The sequence below is a fragment of the Leishmania infantum genome, chromosome 27, assembly GCF_000002875.2.
Source record: "Leishmania infantum JPCM5 genome chromosome 27".
Lineage (NCBI taxonomy): Eukaryota > Euglenozoa > Kinetoplastea > Trypanosomatida > Trypanosomatidae > Leishmania > Leishmania infantum.
Genome location: NC_009411.2, coordinates 310,460 through 329,517, shown reverse-complemented (window position 1 = coordinate 329,517; position 19,058 = coordinate 310,460). Strand labels below are relative to the sequence as shown.

General features: G+C 58.5%; 5 protein-coding genes across 5 annotated transcripts; all 5 read right to left on the bottom strand.

Annotated features, from left to right (window-relative positions):
- Window positions 1-2,426: 2,426 nt before the first annotated feature.
- Window positions 2,427-2,753, bottom strand: LINJ_27_0670 (glutaredoxin-like protein; the record flags this gene model as incomplete). Its single annotated transcript, XM_003392606.1, has 1 exon — window positions 2,427-2,753. The coding sequence occupies one exon, from the start codon at window positions 2,751-2,753 to the stop codon at window positions 2,427-2,429; it is 327 nt and encodes a 108-aa protein (XP_003392654.1).
- A 730-nt stretch (window positions 2,754-3,483) lies between these two features.
- Window positions 3,484-4,671, bottom strand: LINJ_27_0660 (conserved hypothetical protein; the record flags this gene model as incomplete). Its single annotated transcript, XM_003392605.1, has 1 exon — window positions 3,484-4,671. One exon carries the CDS (start codon window positions 4,669-4,671, stop codon window positions 3,484-3,486), a length of 1,188 nt encoding a protein of 395 aa, XP_003392653.1.
- Window positions 4,672-6,007: 1,336 nt separating this feature from the next.
- LINJ_27_0650 (conserved hypothetical protein) lies at window positions 6,008-8,662 on the bottom strand (the record flags this gene model as incomplete). Its single annotated transcript, XM_003392604.1, has 1 exon — window positions 6,008-8,662. One exon carries the CDS (start codon window positions 8,660-8,662, stop codon window positions 6,008-6,010), a length of 2,655 nt encoding a protein of 884 aa, XP_003392652.1.
- Window positions 8,663-10,879: 2,217 nt separating this feature from the next.
- LINJ_27_0640 (conserved hypothetical protein) lies at window positions 10,880-11,839 on the bottom strand (the record flags this gene model as incomplete). The annotated part of the gene is made up of 1 exon (XM_003392603.1): window positions 10,880-11,839. One exon carries the CDS (start codon window positions 11,837-11,839, stop codon window positions 10,880-10,882), a length of 960 nt encoding a protein of 319 aa, XP_003392651.1.
- A 2,493-nt stretch (window positions 11,840-14,332) lies between these two features.
- Window positions 14,333-18,334, bottom strand: LINJ_27_0630 (conserved hypothetical protein; the record flags this gene model as incomplete). Its single annotated transcript, XM_003392602.1, has 1 exon — window positions 14,333-18,334. One exon carries the CDS (start codon window positions 18,332-18,334, stop codon window positions 14,333-14,335), a length of 4,002 nt encoding a protein of 1,333 aa, XP_003392650.1.
- Window positions 18,335-19,058: the final 724 nt, after the last annotated feature.

Here is a 19,058-nt window from a genome sequence, read left to right as displayed (position 1 = left end):
CGTCGCACACAGCGAGAACGCGAAGAGTGAATGGGGCAAGAAAGAAATGGGGTGGCGGTGGCGTGGAAGAGGAAGCCCACGTATGTGAGCGACAGAAACGGACGGGGCAAGGGGGCCCAGACGACCAAGGCTACTTCGCGCCGTGAACGCGACAATAAAGAGGGATTCCGCGAGGAACCCAACAGGAAACTCTAAAAAAGGTGGAAGATGGAGAATGTGGGACTCACACGCAGCACAATAGGACCTAAGATGAGGAAAGAATGGGTGGGGCGGGGGCGAGACACCTTGGGTAGGAGCACCTCAACACGAATCTACGACTTTATAATACGTGACACTTAGACACTGACTTTTTGTGTGGACAAGCACTCAACTCTCATCCGCCGGTCTGCAGAGTCGTGGTTGCTTGCGGACATCGTAAAGCGGAGGGAGGGCGGCAGCAAGGGAGAGAAACGGAGGCAGGAAGGGCAAAGGGAAATGAAGAGAGGCACGTGCTGGCAAAACCGCGTTTCTATGGCCTGGGCACGCGATGGACGGGTCGGGGGGGGGATGATGCCACCTCCCCCCTCTCCTCCTCTTCCACCTCCGCAGCACATTTTCATAGTGGGAGGCTTGCGTGGCGGCCGTATGGTCTTTGCCTTTTGAGGAGGAAACAACGCCGTCGGAACAGCTGTCGGTTAGAGAACACCGAAGACACTATGGAAAAGTGTCGTGCTGGAGCGCACCAACACAGGGAAGCAGACGTCAGTTCGGTGATTGCCGCAGCGCCGCTGAACAAACCCTGCAGTGCATCTCCCGCAGAGAGGTGCGCTACTCCGTTCGACCTTTCTCCTCCAGACACCACCACGCGCGTCAGCTCTCGAAACAGAAGACACAAACAAGATGCGTATACGCAAGGAGTGCAGTAGAGCCTCATAGACGAGCGAAGCGATAGGGGGAAAGACGGGAGGTCGAAGAAAGGGAGTTACGGCGCCTGATTTTTTTTGTCCGAGTGTAGCAGATGGAGCTGAAGAGATACAGGTGCCGATAGCGAATACTGAATGTGCATCGTGGCGTACAAGGCCGCTACTGAAAACGGGGAGGCGTGTGAAAGCGATAGAGAGCGATGATCACAGGTTGGGCGGGTGGGATGTCGTCGCAGCTTTTCAGACCTGACCCCCCGCCGGCTGCGCGCGCAGGAGCTGGAAAGAGAGAGAAGAAGCGTGTACTTCCCCCGAGTCGCGCGCTGTCCAGCGACTCGCTTTCTCCCTCCTGCATCCTCGCGCAGATTCCGCTTCGCCACGTCACGTTCGGTACACTTCCTTCTGATGTGGGAATGTGGCCTTGAACCTCCCTCCACCACTGTCGGCACCTACGCGCCTTCTAGCCCGAGCGCCGCGGCCCGGCACACCTGCGTGGGGGTGTGAGAGACCCCCCCGGAGTTTGATAGCGAAGGATCGCTCTTTCCATGTCTACACCGGAAAGGTCCTGAAGACGGTGTGTTGGCTGCGCTCATTCTCGTCGTGCGCAACATATGCACATCATCCGGTCGACCCGGCTGCATTGGCATGCACTCTAGCAGAGGAAAAGGCAGCTCCGTGGCATGTCGTCTTCCCGCGTGGCAAGCTTCCGCCCCTGTGAGCAGCTCATTATCGTCTCTTGTACGGTCGATCGCCAGACCATCCGACGGGCGGCCCTGTCTTCCGAGTTCCAGATGTTGTTGCGGCTGGTGCTGCCCCTCGGCGCGGAGAGGGCTGCCAGGATCTTCGGCCCGTTAGTGCCTCTGCTGCCTAGTCCGCCCTTCACCCCCTGAAGCCGTGCAAGACGGCGTCTGAATTCGCCTGCTGCCGGACTCGGTGCACCCAACATGCTTGACAACGGTGGCGGTCTCTGTCGGGGTGGTGGCTGGTGAAGCGATGAGCCTAAAACACTCGTTCTGTTGAGCCGGCGCATCGTCTGCAGAAAGAGAGGGGGGAGAGAGAGAGTGCGGGGAGCGAGAGGGGCGTGTGTGTGCATTGCAGCTGCCATGCTGTGCGAGCAGAGGAGAGGATAAACCCAAGAGGTCATGCAGGCAAGGAGGGGGTGAGTTTTCGAATCATGAGAGCGTACACATCGCGGCCCTGTCCCTAGGCCCGCAGGAGACGGCATGAAGCGTTTTCTGGACGGCGGCCACTTGCCCAGTCCGTACAAGGATAAGAAAAGTTTTGAACGACCTCTTCTTTCTCGCGTCACCATCCCGCGGTGAGTGGAAGCACACCAGGAGAGAAACACGTGGTCGACGGGGTGCCGGCGGCCCACTCCCCCACACCGTGCGAAATTTTTACTGCGACGTGCGATATTCAGACACACACACACACACGCAAGTATAAACAGATAATAAAACGACTTGCAGGGCTCACGCGCACGCTCACCTCTTGCCCACTCCTCTTTCAGGTAGCGCTCGTCGTACTTTACGCAAGCTTCGCAGCCAGTTCGCCGCTCTTCTGAATGGCCTGCAAGTCGCTGCACCCGCCAATGAACTCACCGTTGATGAAGATCGCCGGCACTGTGTCGTGATTGTACGCCTGCAGAATCTGCGCACGAAGTTCCTCGCCGTTGTCCATCTGGTCGCACTCGTAAACTTGTATATCCTTCGCAAGCGACTTGAGGATCTCCTTGGCGCGAGAGCAATACGGGCAGTGCACCCACGAGAAAACCACCACTTTGTGTCGGTGGATGAGCTCGGCGACGGTAGCGGGCATCGTTGAGGGCCGATAGAGAAAACGGCTGGAGAGCATACAAGTTAAGATAAAAAGCGTCGAGACGGAAATAGTGGGCGAATCGGAGGGCGCCGAGGGCGATGAAGACTGAGGGTCGCTGGGTAAAGCTTGGATACAGATGCGACGCGTGTCGAGGGCACAAGGGAGAGGGCGAAAGGGGTGTGGAGAGAGAGGGAAGGAAAGGCGATGCATGAGGGGGACCCTGTGCAACTTGATGCACGACGGGATGCGCCACGAGAAGCGTGCAAGAAAAAAAAAGATGCTTATCGTAGTCTCATGCAAAGACGGTACACACAACAGCCAAGTGGCAAGACCATGTTCGGGGCGCACCGTCGACAGCAACGTCACAAGCCCCGCACACGCTGCTGTTCCACTCATCGAGCAACCTTTGCTTTGCAATGCAGCTCGCGTATTTTTTTTTTTGCGTACCGTTCGCGTCTCTCCGTGCGCAGAAGATGAGACACAGCGGGGTGAGGGGGGAGAGGAAAAGACGGGCGGTGGACGGGGCGGGAAGGTCGATCATCCCACTTCCGCCCCCACACGCGAAAATACGGTTCCCCTTCTACTCTGTGCCGGCACAAAAACATCCGTCAAGCGATCCACATCGCAGACAAACAAGGTGCACTCTGAGGCTCGCGGGAGAAAGAGACGCGCATCTGTTCTGCTGCACCACCGCCGCACACGCGCGCACAGAAACTTCTCTCGCGACTTGGGTGAGCGAGTGGGGGGGGGGAGCTCTGCTGGGTTCTCACATGGACACGTGACGTCGCAAAAAGGTGTCGAGCTTTTCCAGGTCCTCCACCTTGCTGCGTAGCAGGCGCAGCGCCTCCTCCTTGTCGACGCGCTCATTTTCTCGCAGGTAGACTATGTCAAACGCGCACGGCCCTGAATGCTGGACAACGCACTCAAACAGCGCTTGCAGCACAGACGAAACCTCACGCGTGCTTAGACTAGCATGATTGAGGTGCACTCGTCGAAGCGTCGAGGAAAGACGCAAGGCCAGCGTGCGGAACGCGTCGCAGAAGGCGTTCTCGGTGGGTTGGCCATGTACAGTCCTGCGTGCGTGCGTACCCAGTGGATTGTTGCTGAGGCCGATCGTCTCGAGGTGCGGAGGCAGGTGACCCTCATCATGTGATCGAGCAGAGTCCACCAAGAAGAGCAGTCCGTCTATGGTGATGTTGTTCGATGCGAGCAGGAGACGACGAAGACCACGAAGATGCACGAGAAGACCGCTGCACAGTAGCCGCATTCCCGCATCTCCCAGCTCGTTGCACTCAAGGTCCAGGGTCACAAGGCGCACGTATGCGGGCGATGGCGCTGTGTGTGCTGCTGAGTTCCATAATCGCTGAGGGGAAAGGAGAATGTCAGCTAGTGATACGCTGTCTGTTGCGCCGCGGTCGTCGGCGCAGAGATGGTGTGCCTGCAGCCGGCAGTGCCGCATCTCTACTCTAGCAACGGACCTCAGCACGGAGACTGCCGACGGAGCTGCGCTTTCATTTGCAGACTCGTTCTGCTTTTTCTGCGCGTCGCTCTCGAGTTGCTGCAGCACTGATGACAGTGTAGCCAGCACGAGGGAAGTCCACGCCTCGCCTTTCGATATGGTGTTTTCACTTAGTTGCGGAGGCGTGTGGTCGGCTCTGTCGCGATGGCGTTTGCGGTCCTTCGCCGCAACGCTTGACTGCAGCTGCACGCCATGGACCTTGAGCACGAAGCCAGGGGGCGCCACATTTCGCTGGGCAACTCGCTGATGCTTCTCCACATCGCGCTGCAGTGAGGCAAGCAGGGCTTCGCGCAGGTGCGCCCTCATTACTACGGAGAGATGCAAGAAAAAATAAGGGAGAAGCGAAGGCGGAACCGCACGTGAGTGGCGGAGCAAGAAGAGAGGGACGGCATATACACGTGTGCAGTGACGGTCGTAAAACACGCACACACACATGCACCTGATTGGCGGTGTTCAATGGCGAGATCGAAGCGAAACTGCTGAAGAGTGGGGTTGCGTCGTGGTCTACACCTGCGCCCGGAACGTGCTTGGCGAAAACGGGGCGCACATGAACAAACGAGCATAGCGCTATGGACCTCCTCAAGGCAGGCCAGACAACTCCTTGCGTTGCGCGTTGTGCACCTGTGGTCATGGATTTTCCTTTTGCGTTGGTTTCTGTGCTACTCCGCCTCCACCCTCACCCATGTGTGTGTGTGTGTGTGTGTGTGTGTGAAGCGTTTTTCCTTGGGCGTCGAGTGAGAGGCTCATCCAGCTGTCTTATTGGTTGTTCACGTTGCCCCTGTGTGCTCGGTGCTCTTCTTTCTTAGAGAGCGAAGACGCCACCTCGCACGTCTACGCTTGCGCAGACGGACATCATGATGGAGGAGGAGGAGCACAATTTTTTCAATGGGAATGCCAAAGACGGAGCGATGATGCCGCCTACTTCCAACCACCCCCTATCCAAAAAAAAAAAAGGATGTGCACTGGACACGTTTCGTACGCACAGCCAGAGCGGACGGCAGACACGCGCCGTTACACATACCTGCGCGAAGCAAGAGCCCGCAACACCGACCAGCGAGGCCCAAATGCACGACACACACATACACAGAGGCTCCTTTCCCCTTCACAAGTGTTAGAGAGAAGGACCGTAAGTGAGCAAGCACGTGAGGAGCAACCGGCGAGAGAAAGAAGCTCATTCAACTGGGCACGCGGCAACGCCGCATTCGACGAGTAAGGCGCCCCCCTCAACTGCACGCGCACTCACCCCTATACAAGAGGACCTCCCCCTCCCCCAAAAAAAGAAAAACCCCACCAAGAGCTACGTAGCGCAGAAACGCACGCGCTCATCCACGCAGCACATGACGGGAGGAACCCACGCAAAGAAGCCGAAGAGAAATACGAAGACACCACGTGAAGACACGGCATCGACGACCCCAGCACACAAGCGCACGCCGTAATGCCAACCACATCGAGCGGCAAGCTTGGCGCACGCACGCTCATGCACGCACGAGCGGCGCATCATTCTCCCCCTTCCCCTTCCCCTTTCCATGCAAAAACAACTCTCCGTCGCCTCAACAGAGAGGGCGACTCCGCTGCGCCAACCCGCCTGCCCTCCAAGCGTGAACGAGAGAAAGGCAAAACAACGGGATACCTCGACAAGTTCAAAACAAGGCTTCGTAGGCACTGCTCGGATGAAAGAGAGGGTACCCAAAATGCACAGGGGCGAAGGAGAGCTGCGGGGGTGAGGTGTTGGCGCTGCCGATTTGACCCGTCACGGCGCTCGTTGGCATGGTTAGTCGTCCTCGTCCTGGTACTCTACAACCCGCCGCGGACGGCCACAGCGACGGGGCGGCAGAAGCTTGCGATAGTGCTCTGGGTTGCCCTCCGTCAGCTCCGCACTGTTAATGGATATGCCAGAGCGCCGCATCACCTCCTCGACGTACTCGTCGTCGTACTCTTCGCTCTCCTCCGACTCCCCTGTCTCTTCGTCCTCTTCGTCCTCCATGAATTTCTCGCACACGGCTACGTAGTTCGTCGTGGACGCCGAGTACACCATCACGGGCGCCTCGATGCACAAGCCAATCGTGATACCCACACAGACGCCGAACGTGCGGTAGCCGAGGTATTCACCGAGAAGGAAAGCAAGCGGGACACCAACCCCCCACAGGCTCGTCAGGAGAATCAATGCGCCGATGTAGTTTTTCCCCATGCCGCTGAAGATGCCCTGAAAGGTGAACTGCACTGCGTCGCACACGTGGAGGATGGGAAGGAGGTAGAGCACCTCGCGCGCCAGCTCTAGCGTCGTGCCTTCGGTGCCGAAGAACGACATGAGCCGGTCAAAGAAGGCCACCAACAGCGCGGAGTCGACAAGGCCGACAACAAAAGTGATGAGGATCGAAACACGCACAAAACGCTTCGCGCTGGCCGGCTCGTAGGCACCGATGCAGCGGCCAATGTTGGCACATGCACTGGCGCTGAGGCCACCCGGAAAGGAGGCGAAGATGAAGAGGCAGTTCATAATGCCGGACCAGGCAGCACCGTCTACCTCACCGAAGCGGGCACACATGAGCACCGTGACGTCGAAAGACGACGCTTCGGCGGCCACAAAGATGGCGCTGGGGACGGCTAGCTTCATGTACTCCTTGACGTCTGTCCAGTCCAGCGCTTCTGCGATGCGCCACTTCCCTAGCGTGATGCGCGTCTCACGTTTGAAGACGGTGATAACCGTTACAATCGCCAGCTGAAACCACGCCGTGATGGCCATCCCGAGCATTGTGTAGCGCACCCCCATCGGCGTCAGCTTTAGCTGCAGAAACGGCGTAAGAATGACGCCGGCAGTCAGCGCGATCATCGGAATGTGGGGCTGCATCTGGTTGTTGAGGAATTTGTTCATGGAAATGAACAGCACCATCGGAATGAGATAGAGCGGGGAGTAGAGGAGAAACTCCTCCGCCTCCTCCGCCAGTACCTTGCCGTAGAGAGGCACAAGAATGCTGTCGAGGGTGTAGATACAGACGCAGAGCGGGATCAAAATGATGAGGTTGATGAGAGCTCCGCGCTGCAGCACCAGCCCCATCTCAGGGCTCAACGGGTTTCGCCCGTACTCGTGCGAGCACAGCGTGTCGAGCGCAAAGGTCAGCCCAATTGTCGGGTAGGTGATCAGGATGCTAAGGAGAAAGTAGCCCACCGACGCGCCGGTGAGCTGACGTGGACCAAGGTACCTACCGACGAAGGACAGCGGCACAACGGACATCGAGAAAGTGAAGCAAATAGATACAGCTGCTGGCACGGCAAGGTAGAGGAGGTCCATCGTTGCACCAAACCAGGAGAAGCTGTCCCCAGACTCGAAGCTCTCATCCTCGTCCTCTTCGAAACCGGCGATAGCCTCCTCGGCCACATTCCCCTCCGCATCGGGTTTGATGCGCACACAACGCGCTACTGCCGGTATGAGTGGCGTCTCGTTCTTCTTCACTGCCTGCGCCGACGGTGTGCGGTCGAGAGCGGAAACAACATCGTCGGCGTTATTGACGTCTCGCGCATTTGAGTGGGCGCCGCCCCCAAAGCGCATTTTTCGTTCCTCGAAGGCGCGCAACGCTCGCACGGCGCGCGAGATCGTCGTGGGGGACAGCAACTGCTTCTGCTTCTGTTTGGCGCTGTGATCGCGCATGAGCTGCACCGCCAAGAAGTCTGGCGACGAGTCACGGAACGTCATCTCGCTCAGCTGCGACGCCGATAGGTCGGCACCACTGATGGAAAGCCGCAACTTGCTGATGGAGGTACTCATGTCCAAGCTGTGATGCCCGCCAAGGCGGGCGTCTGCGCTCACAGCACGACGCGGCAGAACAATCGACCCGTCTAGGAAGTTCGGCTCCCTTATCGTCAACGATGTGTCCGTGTCATTGCCCTCATGCGAACTCGAACCAGCTTTTATGGGGGATGCGGCGGTCTTCTTGATGGCCGACACGGCTGGGGAGACGTCAAGAGAGATAGGGGTTGGTCGCCGTCGTGCAGCCAGCGTGCTTCGAGACACCGACGAATACGCCATTAGCGGCGCACGCGACGGCCGATTCGTTGCCATCTGCTGCGCTTTGTTGGGTACGGTGAAGACGGACCCGTGCGCCGAGGTGAAGCTACCGTGGAAGTAGTTCCTCTTCGCTTTCTCGGCGAGTCGAGCCGATTGCTGGCCAACGGTAAGCTGCCGTGAATGTTTGCGAACGTACACCATACGCGAGGAGCGCTCGGGCATCGAGGAGGACCGCACCATAACGTTGCTGCTGTCCAGCATCGTGCCGTAGTGGCGTTGCTTCACACAGCTCTCGCGCACCTGTGGAACGTCGAAAACCAACACGGGCGCGGCACCTCCGTGGCCAATGGAGGGTGTGCGCACTGAAGCATCAGCACGCTCCCGGGTCATCCGCCGCGTGCTTGGTAAACTCGGATGGCTCATGGCCGCGAGTAGCACGCCAATTTCCTATCCGTTTTTTTTTTTCGATTTCCGCTTCGCTTCTCCGCTTACTGGGCAACTCTCTGAGGATGTGTCTGACCGTGTGCCCACAAACGGGGTGGTGAGTTAGCGCCACTAACTTGTGATTCTCAGCTTGGCAAGCAAAGGTTCCAGAGATGACAAGGCGAGAGGGAGCGAGAGGGAAGACCAGCAGCGACAGTGCACCCGTGAACAACACGTGACACACGTAGTGAAGGACGGACGTGTCTTGTGAGGACGTCAGCTTGTGTATAGGGGCTGCGAGAGACAGAGAAAAGACACGGACCACCAAACGAGTGGTGGGCGTTCCACACCAGAGCCAAAGGAGTCAAAAAAGAAAACAGAGTAAGGGGGAGGACAACGAATGCTCGACAACGGCCGAGTCGGCCGCGTGGCGAGCTGCACGACACAAAACGGAGCGCAGCAACACACACACACACACACACGCGCAAGAAAAGAAAAAGCAGGCGAAAAAAAAAAGAAAAAGAAGGAGGCCGCCACAAGAATGGGCCGCTGAGGTAGACGCGGAAAACGAGAGAGACAGAAACAGATAGAAAAGACGTAACGAGGAGCACGAACACAGATGCCTGCACCCACACGCCCATACGCACACACACAAAGAGGAGAAAGGGAGGGGGAGGGCCTGCCTGCTACGCCGCGGATAGAGGATTGACCTAGACAGCTCAGCGGGCAAGACGGCGTGGAGTATGTATCCTTCCCAATGTCCCGTGAAGAACGAGCTGCCGAAGAAGAAGCGCCCCGACAGGGAAGCACGAGAAGTCGGCGGCGCTAACAGAAAAGGTAATATACACAGACACAGGCACAGACAGTGAGAGACGGTGGCGGCGGCAGCGGCGAAGCGAAGAAACAAGCAAACACAAACCGAGAAGCAACACGTATGTATATGCACGACAAAGGAGATCAGATAAACAGCAGAAAAGAAGGGCAAGAAGAACACATCCTCTGCCGCACAAAGGGAGAGGTTCCGAACCAAAGCCGGCGTTGACTCGATCGCCCTCACAGTACCGACGGATGGACCACCTCGGTGCGCGCGTGAGTGGATGTAGATATCGAAGTATGAGTATTGCTAACCAAGGCAGGGCTTTGTCCGCTTCTTCTTTCGTTGCGTCACGTGTGCAGGACAGTGTCGTGAGTCATGACACACTCACGAAACGCAGCGACGGTGGTGGAGGTGCGCGCGATGTGAAGAGCTGCGCAGGGAAAGTTGGGCAGGTATGGCAAGAGGGAGAGGGCGGTGAGCGCCAGCGTAGCTGCTGCGCCCCGTTGCCCTCACGAAAATACGATGACAGGAGGCAAAGACGCCTACCGAGAGAGGTGCACCCACGCTGACACACGAAGCCAGACGATGAACACCTTGACGCGTGTGTAGAAGGTTCCAGAAGTCTTGAAGGACGGGGACTGTCGTGATGGCATCAATATGAAGGTGCGTGCGTAGGGCCGACGATGGATAAGCAAAGGTTGAGAAATGAGGCAGAAAGCTCGATGCAGCGTCTACGCCACAAAGGAAAAGAACGCAGAGGGCCGTCTGCGGACGGCTGCGATTGTGGGGAAGAGAGGATGGAGAGGCACGGAGAAGGTGGCTTTGTGCGCATGCAAAGGCGCGTATACGGCGTGCGTGTGTGCCTGTGTGTGCAAGAGCGCAGAGATCCATCTCCACGACCGCCACACACGCGCGCTTGCACAGGGAAAGTCTCACCGAGAGAGAAGCCAGCGTGAAAGAGAGGCCGTCGTCGCATCTCGTTGTGCCTCTCTACCAACTCGGCTCACTCTCGCGTTTACTCGAATAAAGGGACACATGAGCCTTGGAAGGGCATGCGAGCACGTGCGGCAGCGAGAGCACACAGGCGTCGAGAATCCCTTCGAGCAGGCAAAAGTGGTCACAATAGTCAGACGCACACACTCGCGCACTACGGCTCAACGCTACCGTCGGGGAGAGGGGAGGGGTGCCACGAAAAAAAAAGAAAAAAAGATTAGGTTCACAGGCTCTGCATCGCGAGTTCCTCATAGAAACATCCGTGCGCATGGCACACAGAGTGCGGGAGGCCAGCATCTTGAAGGGCGTGCTCTCATACGCACACAGTAGACATTCTTTAAACCCTACAACTTCGACTAGTGGAATGGCTCGCCACTAGCATGTCTTCTCGTTTTTGTGTCGATGCATCAGTGCTTCGCGCTCCACTTCGACATGGAATCTAGCATCGCGCGCTCCTCAACGAGCTGCTGGGACACGTCCGCGTACGCCGCCCAGTCGAAGTCCCTGGGAGCGTACTGGCGCACTTTTCGAGGTAGGAATCGCTGATCAAAGGCGGTATAGGAGTGCTCTTCGTTGAAGCGCAGGTAGTACAGAAAAAAGAAAAGCGTATTTGCAACCGTAATCATGTACGAGACGGGCTCCATGATGTCCCAGTCTAGGTCAAAGTAGGTGAGACGGGAGATAATGGCGAGCTGAGCGCCGGCGTAGAGCAGCGCAGCACCCCACACTGTGCGCCGCCAGCGAGCTGCTCGCGCGATGGCGGGCTGCAGTCGATTTCGCATCGCCTTCTCCCTCTCGGTCAGCGTCGCGACACGACGCTCTGCTTCCTCCACCATGAAGCTGCGGACCGCCACTGACGGCTTAGAGTTCGTCTCAGACGTCTCGTTGCCGCTGCTTGACGGCCTCGCTACGTTGCAGATCATCTCCAGAGTTTCAAGGTACAGCACCGGCCTCAGGTGAACCATGCTTCCGCCGTCCAGCACCACCACCACGCCCGCCGCTTCCAAATCCGCCAGGGCGGCGTCCGGGTCCTCGACGTGCGAAGCAGCGCAGAAATGGCAAAACTTGGTGCGAGAAATGACGATGTGTTGTTTGCCGGGGTGGAGCTGCGCACCCAAGTCGATACCGTCAAGCTGGGTGTGCTGCTGCAGCATTTGGCGCAGAAGAAGAAGCGGGGTGATGGCGGCAAAGTCGTGTGCCGACAGGGCTGACGACGTCGGAGCCGATGCGTGGGCCGCGCGTGCTGTGGCGAATCTGCGACCGAGTGTGCTGAGACGACGGCGCCAGTGTGACAGAGTAGAGGTCGATTGCGCACTCGGCAGCAGCCCGCCGCTGCGCCGGAATATCGTGCCACTCACAGGTTGCATGAAGCACCTCCTCCCCGCCTGGTGGCCTTCTATCCTCCAAGACCTTATTATTGTACGTCCTCGGGTTTCTCAACCAAAACAAGAGCAGGAGACAGAGAAGAATACCACTGGCATCCCGCACCATTCAAAAGAAGTGGCGACGGCAGCAATGCTGAGTTTATCGAGAATGCGGAAGAATAGGTGGAAGAGGAGGAGGAGAGGAGGAGGGGGGGGCGGCGGCTGCCACAGCTCTCCGCGTGTAATGGCGCGACTGCACCAGAGAACGAAAGGAGAGGAGAACAGGTGAGGAAAGGGTGTGGTTGTTGCTGGGTGAGGGTGTTGCACAGGTTGAGCAGTGCACGCGTACGCCTTCTTCTGTTAACCCGAAGAGGTGTTCGATTCGAACTATACTGCATGAGGCAAAGATGTCGGGGAGATCGAGAGAGCAAACGGTGCGGGGGCGGGGGTTTTGGTGTCGCCCTACTCGGCTTACAGCACATGATGGGGATCTCTGCGACACGTTGTGCGCCTGTCGAGCTCACACATGCAAGTGCGACGCTGTGGCCGCAGGAACACATGGCTGGGAGTGATGCCTGCTCTGTAGCAGAAGCAACTGCGCTCGTAAGGGTTTGAACAAGGCGAAAACAACAACAACGGAAGATAAACGGCACCGTGAGGTGCCGGCACGCCCACAGTCGACTCACACGACGAGCGCCACACGCATGTATACTCTCTGGTCGAATAGCAAGAGGTGTACCGGCCCCCATATATGTGCGTGTGTGTGTGTGTGCATGCAGGTGATTTCATACCGAGGATCCAAGCGAGAGAGTGTGCGAGGCCACAAAGAAGCGCGGGAGAGAGTGGGGGGGGGAAGAGGAAACAATCAAGTGAGAACGCCTGCTTCGGCAAAGAGGCGCTGGCATTGGGGGGTGGGTTCAGGGGGGAGGGATAGGAGATGAAGGCCTACAGAGGGATGAGTACAGTAGCAAGGACAGCCGTGCTAAAGAAGGGGAGCAGAAGAAAAAAAGAGAGAACATAAAGCAAAAAAAAAAAGAATGCACCACGAGCTGAACAACGGTCCAGACAAGAGGAGTCTGTGCTTTTTCTATCCTTCTTATGCGGTGTCCCACGTGCACGCTCACGTCCAGCACACAGAGCGACTGGAAGTCAAAACACACATAAACACCTACACATGCGCACGTGTCTCAACACAAGAATGATGTAGAAAGCGCAGGAGGACGGGCGGGAAGCTGTGTATGTTCCGTGTTCGGGGAACCAGGCGTCAGCACACGGCCCCGCCATTACGTACGGATGCATGTATGTGTGCCCTTGTGTTCAAGCTGCACGCGAGTGCTGGCATGTGTCTCTGCAGGTCGGTTTCTCTGTCGGTTTGGGCGAGCGCACGCAACACACGGCGCCGTTGTGAGCGACCGAAGCTAATTGTGATGTACGTGCAGGTTGCCTCCTCCGCCCGCGCATCGCTGTGGGGGGTGGGCAAAAAGGAAGTAAGCGGAAAGAGCGACACAGACCGGCGAGTGATGCCCCCCCAAAAGGAATAATCACTTTTTTGCGAGACGGTCAAAAAGCATAAGGGAGAAAGTGGGAAGGAGAACACCGGGGGCAAAAGGTGGCGCCCGTGAAGGAGGAGAAGAAGGGCGGCAGCAGCAACAGCAGCAGCACTCTTCTTTGCGCTCCTTTTGAGTGGAATCGCACCGCACACGCCGAGCGAAAAGCACACGAAAAAATGGAGAGTCTAAAAAATGCGTGCAAGCAGCGGGTGCAACAGACATGCAAAAAGGCTCCTGTGATGGACGCGATACGGATGAGAGGCATCGGGGGTGGTGGGGGGAGAGTCGTCGTTCTTAACGAGAACGGCATGCAGGCAAAGTTCTATGAGTCTATGTACTTGATGTGCTCTCCGCCGCTCGCTCCGTCACCGGGCCAGAGAGCACCAGATGCACCGACAGGCAGGCGCGAACGGATGCGTTCATAACCAAAAAAAAGGCGTTTAGGTGCATGCGAGAGAGCGAAACTCGATGGGAGTCGGCGTAGTTGAGGCGGAGAATCATGAAGGGCTACAATCGAAGAGAACACGTGTGCGCGGTATGAAGCAAGGACGAACCGGGCAAGAGAGCACACGAGCCACACACGCAAACACGTGCACAGGAGGGGGTGGTTTCTAAATGTGCGTGGAGATTTGGGTGGGGCGGGGGCGGACGAGGGGTTGCCTGCGTGAGCGCAAACAACAGCAACGAACAAGCGAGAGACAACATGGAGGCAACATAGACGCAGAAAGAGGTTCAGAGGATCCACCTCGGTGCCCCTCATCCCCAAACAACTGCTTGCGACACCCCAGCAGTGACCCCAGCATGACAAGTCATCAGAAAAATAAAAAAAAAGGTGTGGAGACGAAGGGGGACGCGATTCAGCGGGCAGCATACAGACAGGCAACGAAAGACAAAAAAAAATCGAAAAGGACGAGGAGCGTGGCGCTGGCGCCATCGTTGCGTACAACTAACCGCCGATCCTGTACGGCACCCAGACAGACTGCGGTGCGTCTGCAAACAGGAGCGCGGTGGACACACCGTCAAAGCTGATCCAGCACGCTGGTAGCGCCGCCTCACCCTCTCCCTCGCGAGACCGCAAAACGTCGCCGCTTTCGTCTGGTGTGAACTCGCCCACGAGATGACGGGCACTCGTAAAGGTGAGTGTCTGATTTTCTGGGGTGTTGGCAAACATATTTCGACTGCCCGACGCACGGCGCAGCAAGGAGGGCACGTGACGCAGAGTGCTTGCCCGCCTGTCCTCGTCCTCGCAGTCGTTTCTTGCTTTGACGGCATTGGCGGCGGCCCGCCTCACGTGCGCTTCAACCCCTACGCTCTCCGAGAGGTGAGACGCATATACAGTCCACGAAGCAGCGCTGCTGCCGCGAAATGCCGCGCTGGTGCGCATCATGAGCTCAAACTCGCCAGCCATCACGTCTGGGCCGCCCTTGGTGCTACACCGCAGCCCCAGCACCCCCAAAAGGGTGCCGCCCGCAGCGTAGCACGTGAACCCGTGGTGCGGTAGCATCAGCGACACACCCGCCCTCTCCAGCCGCGGGTGATTACGACGAAACAGCGGCACCTGGTTTGACAGGAAGGCCAAGAATTCGGCACCCGGCGGGGCACGGATGGCATGCGCCACCCGCGCCGACATCTTCACTGGTGGGTGCATGTAGCCATGTTCACCGGTGGAGAGGATGCAGAAGGTCAGAGAACGAAACGCCGCGTCCACTGCTTCGCTTGGCAACCACAGCCCGCACACATGCAGTTCGCCGAGCCCCGCAGGCAGGGCGTCCACAATCGGTGGCAACATTGACGTGGCCGACGACGCGGTTGCCTGGATGCTCTGCTTCTTGGCCCCATGCTGAGAGACAGGGCGCAGCTTCAAGAGCCGTGGTGAGCCTCCAAGGACGCTGCTTTGCCCGGTCAGCACCGACTGCGCCGGCACCACCGTACTTACAATCGGATGCTCGGCGCCGACACTTGCCGGTGCGGACGCCACAAACTGCAGCGCTGCACCACCACAAAACTCCTCTGACGAGACCGTCGCGTCACGTAACTTGCGGGCCTTCTTCTGCCCGGAACTGAGGGACTGCGACGCGGCGGGAGAGATGCTCTTCTCAGGAGCGGCCAGGGCTTGTGTGCGCTTCGCCGTGGTGTTGCCATCCACGGGTGACTGGGTGGGGTTGCGCTCTGACAGGCGCGCTTGGTCGCTGGCCCTCTCCCAGCCCGGTGATTTTGGGCTCTCATGGTCAGCACTGGCGTGCGTGTCTGGCGTCGGCATATCAAGAAGAAGATCCGGCACATGTAGCTGAGGTGTGAGGACTACGCCACTGCTCCGTGTCTCTCCCACGGAGCGAAGCGTCGACGGCGCACGCGCGGTACCAGGACTCTTTCGCGCCTCATCGGGTGCTTCGAGGGCGCCGACAACCTCCGCGGGAAAAGCGGAGGAGTGGCGAGACGGCACCCTGTCCTTTGCGCTGCTCCACCGACGTCGCCCATGGACCGGCGACTCCTCCTGAGTGTTCTGCACACGCGGCGCGGAGAGAGAAAGCGGCCTATGCGTCACAAGGGTCCTCACCTTCTCGTCTGCCTCCACAATCTCGTGCGTCGCTGATGGCAAGGCGATGTCTGTCACGCTTTGGCACGAGCGGCGGTGGGCTATGCAGCCCCGTCCCAGGCGAGAATCCGCTCGGTTACCGCTCCCTATGCGACTTGGCAGAAGATTGCTGGCGTGTCTCTGGTCCCCGGCGTGCATCCGAAAGAGCGAATCGGGCATCACGGTGCGCGGCAACTTTGCCGGCAGCGTCGCTGCGCGCATACTCGTCAAGGCAAAGTAGCGGTCTCGATCCGTTGGTCGCAGGTCCGAATGGAACCAGAACACGAAAGAGCCATCGTGCGGCGCCGTCCAATGACCCCCGTTTGGCAGGCTGAAGCGCTCGCCAGGTAGCACCCAGCCAAAACACTTCACGTCGTGGTGAGCCCCCGTGAAGCCGAACGGCACGTTGCGGGAGACCCGGCCGCTCTTCTGGAGAGTTTCCGTGCAGCAGGAAGGCCACGGGAGGCCGCCGCTGAAATCGATCGTCAGCTTCACCAGAGGCAACTCCGAGCGACGCAGCCCCTGGCTCGGGTACGGCACTAGCACCTCCTTCACGGTGACGCGGTGGAAGACCTGACCCGTCGCGTTCAGCTCCGGCACCCGTTCGTATACGGCGAAGCCGCCGAACACCTGAAACAGCATCGTGCAGTCCAGCAGCGGTGTGGCGTCTCGGGCGATGCTGCTGCTGGCGTTGATGCCGTCGTGGCAGCTTCGCAAAGCGAGTGCCGCTTGCTTGCGCCGCCGACGCTCATCGCTGGACCCGCAAAGGGGGTAGAGAAAGGTTATATAGTGCAAGTCCATGCCGTGCAGCTGCGGCAGCAGCTCCTCGTCAGACCACGACGGCGATGAAAAGCCCGGGGCGTGATCGCCATCCTTGCCACACAGGGGCGTACTGCCGCGGTGCTTTTTGCACAAGACGCACACTCCCTCCATGGTGTACCGCCGTGCACCGGGGTTCAGGTGAATGTCAGTAGGGTTCGGCATCCGCAGCAGGTCGTACGAGCCCAGAGCGAACGGGAAGCGACACACAGGGGTCGGCCGATGCAGGTCCTGCAGCATGCGGTCCATTGTGTCCAGCGACGGTCGCGTAAGCGGGTCAAGCGAGAGGAGCTGTGCGACCACGGTCACGATTGTGCTGCTGTAGCCGCGGCGCTCCAGCTCCCGCCGCAGGCGCTTCCAGAGAGAGTCTGGAGTGAGCGCCGCTGAGTTGAGCGGCGTCAACTCGCGCAAGGGTGCAAGCCGAGGGACACGGTCCGGCGGAGAGGTGGTGGCGATATGGTCTGTGCCGGCAACACCAGAGGCGAGGAGGTAGAGGACGACGCCAAGAGTCCAGACATCTTGCTTTGCGGCCGCGCTGCCGTGCGTCGGGTATAGCCTCGGCGAGCGATCCTCAGGCGTGCAGTACAACAGCTGCCCCTCCTCGGGGACGATCAGGTGATTTGTGAGAGCTCTGATGCGGGAGCGTGTCGGCACGTTCGTCCAAATGCTCTCGTCAACATGCGGCTCTGCGCGCCGCCACCTGAACGCACCAGTGGCTAACGCAAATGTTAGCCCTTCCCCCGTTTCGTCTGGGTCGGCCTCCTTCGCGATCTTTTTTTCCGCCTCCGAAGCTCGGTACACAAGCACCTTCTCCAGAGTGACGGACAAAGAGAGCGTCGCATCCTTTTTGGCCGCTGTGCAGGTAGCCGTGCGCAGCGCGAGTGCGCCCGTGGTCACGTGATGCAGAAGCGCCAGGAGCGACGCCTCTGGCACGCAGTGACCAGACTGCGCAAATGTTGCCGCCCACTCTCGCAGGTTGTGCGAGTAGCGTGGCATCCAGGCCACGCCGAGGCACACTCGCACCCCTTTGTGCTTGTAAACGAACTCGTCAATGGACAAGACAGGCACACAGAAGCTCGACGTGTTTGCCGTGGTACAGGCCTTCCGCGCAATTAACTCCTCCATCAGTTCGGCGTACTGCATTTCGGTGTGCACTGGCCACGGCGTCGCCGCGAGCTCCTCTGGAGTCGCCAATGCATCCCACTTGTCGTGCAGCAGGCCGCCGTACACCAACGCAGCACGCCACAGATCCTCTCGCTTCGCAGCGGAGAGTTTGCGGTGCTCCGCCGAATCGGTTGCGTCGGATTCGCACATGTGGCGTGCTGGTGATGTAAGCGACGACGGGTGCGCGGCGGAAGTGCGCGCGTCGTAAAACGTCACGCCAATGAACGCTTTTGCCACCAAACCGTTGCGCTGGAGTACGCCGCGGTGCGACGGGGGAGCGATGCTAAGGGTTGTCAAGTCGAGATGATCCTTCTTAAGTGGAGTAAAGAATACGCTGCGGTCGCTGATCTTGTGCAAGCCCCCAAGAAGCAGCTTCGGCGATGTCACCATCGTTCGTTTTTCACAGTACACTTTCGTGGTATACAAACGGAGTATTACAGAGGTGCAGCATAGATGGAGCCGATGTGCCCTGTCTTTACGGTTCGTTGTTCCGCTGACTGCACCCTTCTTTTTTTTTCTTTGCTTGTGCTCGACGTTGCAGCCCTCAACTCTCGAGATCTGCGTGAGCACCGCTGCGGTGTTGTGGAAGACGAAGAGGGGAGAGGACGACAGAGAGCGAGTGTCAGGGTGGTGCAGGAGAACGTGGAGCTAACGCGAAGTATACGGCAACAGTCGTCACCGGAGAGAAACCGAAATGACGACGGGTGGGAGGGGGCCTGGTCGCTGCTTCCGCACGCACACGCGTTTTTTCTCCGTTCCGCATGCTGCTTCCCCATTACCAGCACAGGGGCGACCTCTTCGTAATACTTTGGTTGTTTTTGTCAGCCTGCTTTCCTGAAGGAGGCCCGTCAAGCACCAAAGAAGGAAGGGAAGGGAGGTGAGGGGAGGGCCCGGGGGTAAGTGTTAGAGGGGCAGGAGATGAATACAAAAAAAAAGAGGGCGTTGCGTACACATCACACTAGAATGCTGCCACATCCCCCTCCCTCGTTTGCCTCAGTGCTTCCTTTTCTTCTTCTTTATTTTTTTTTCGTGTATTCCTATCGCTCAGCACACACACACACGTCCAGCCACATACTCTCGTGAACATAATGCTCTGCTGCGTATCACTGTCACT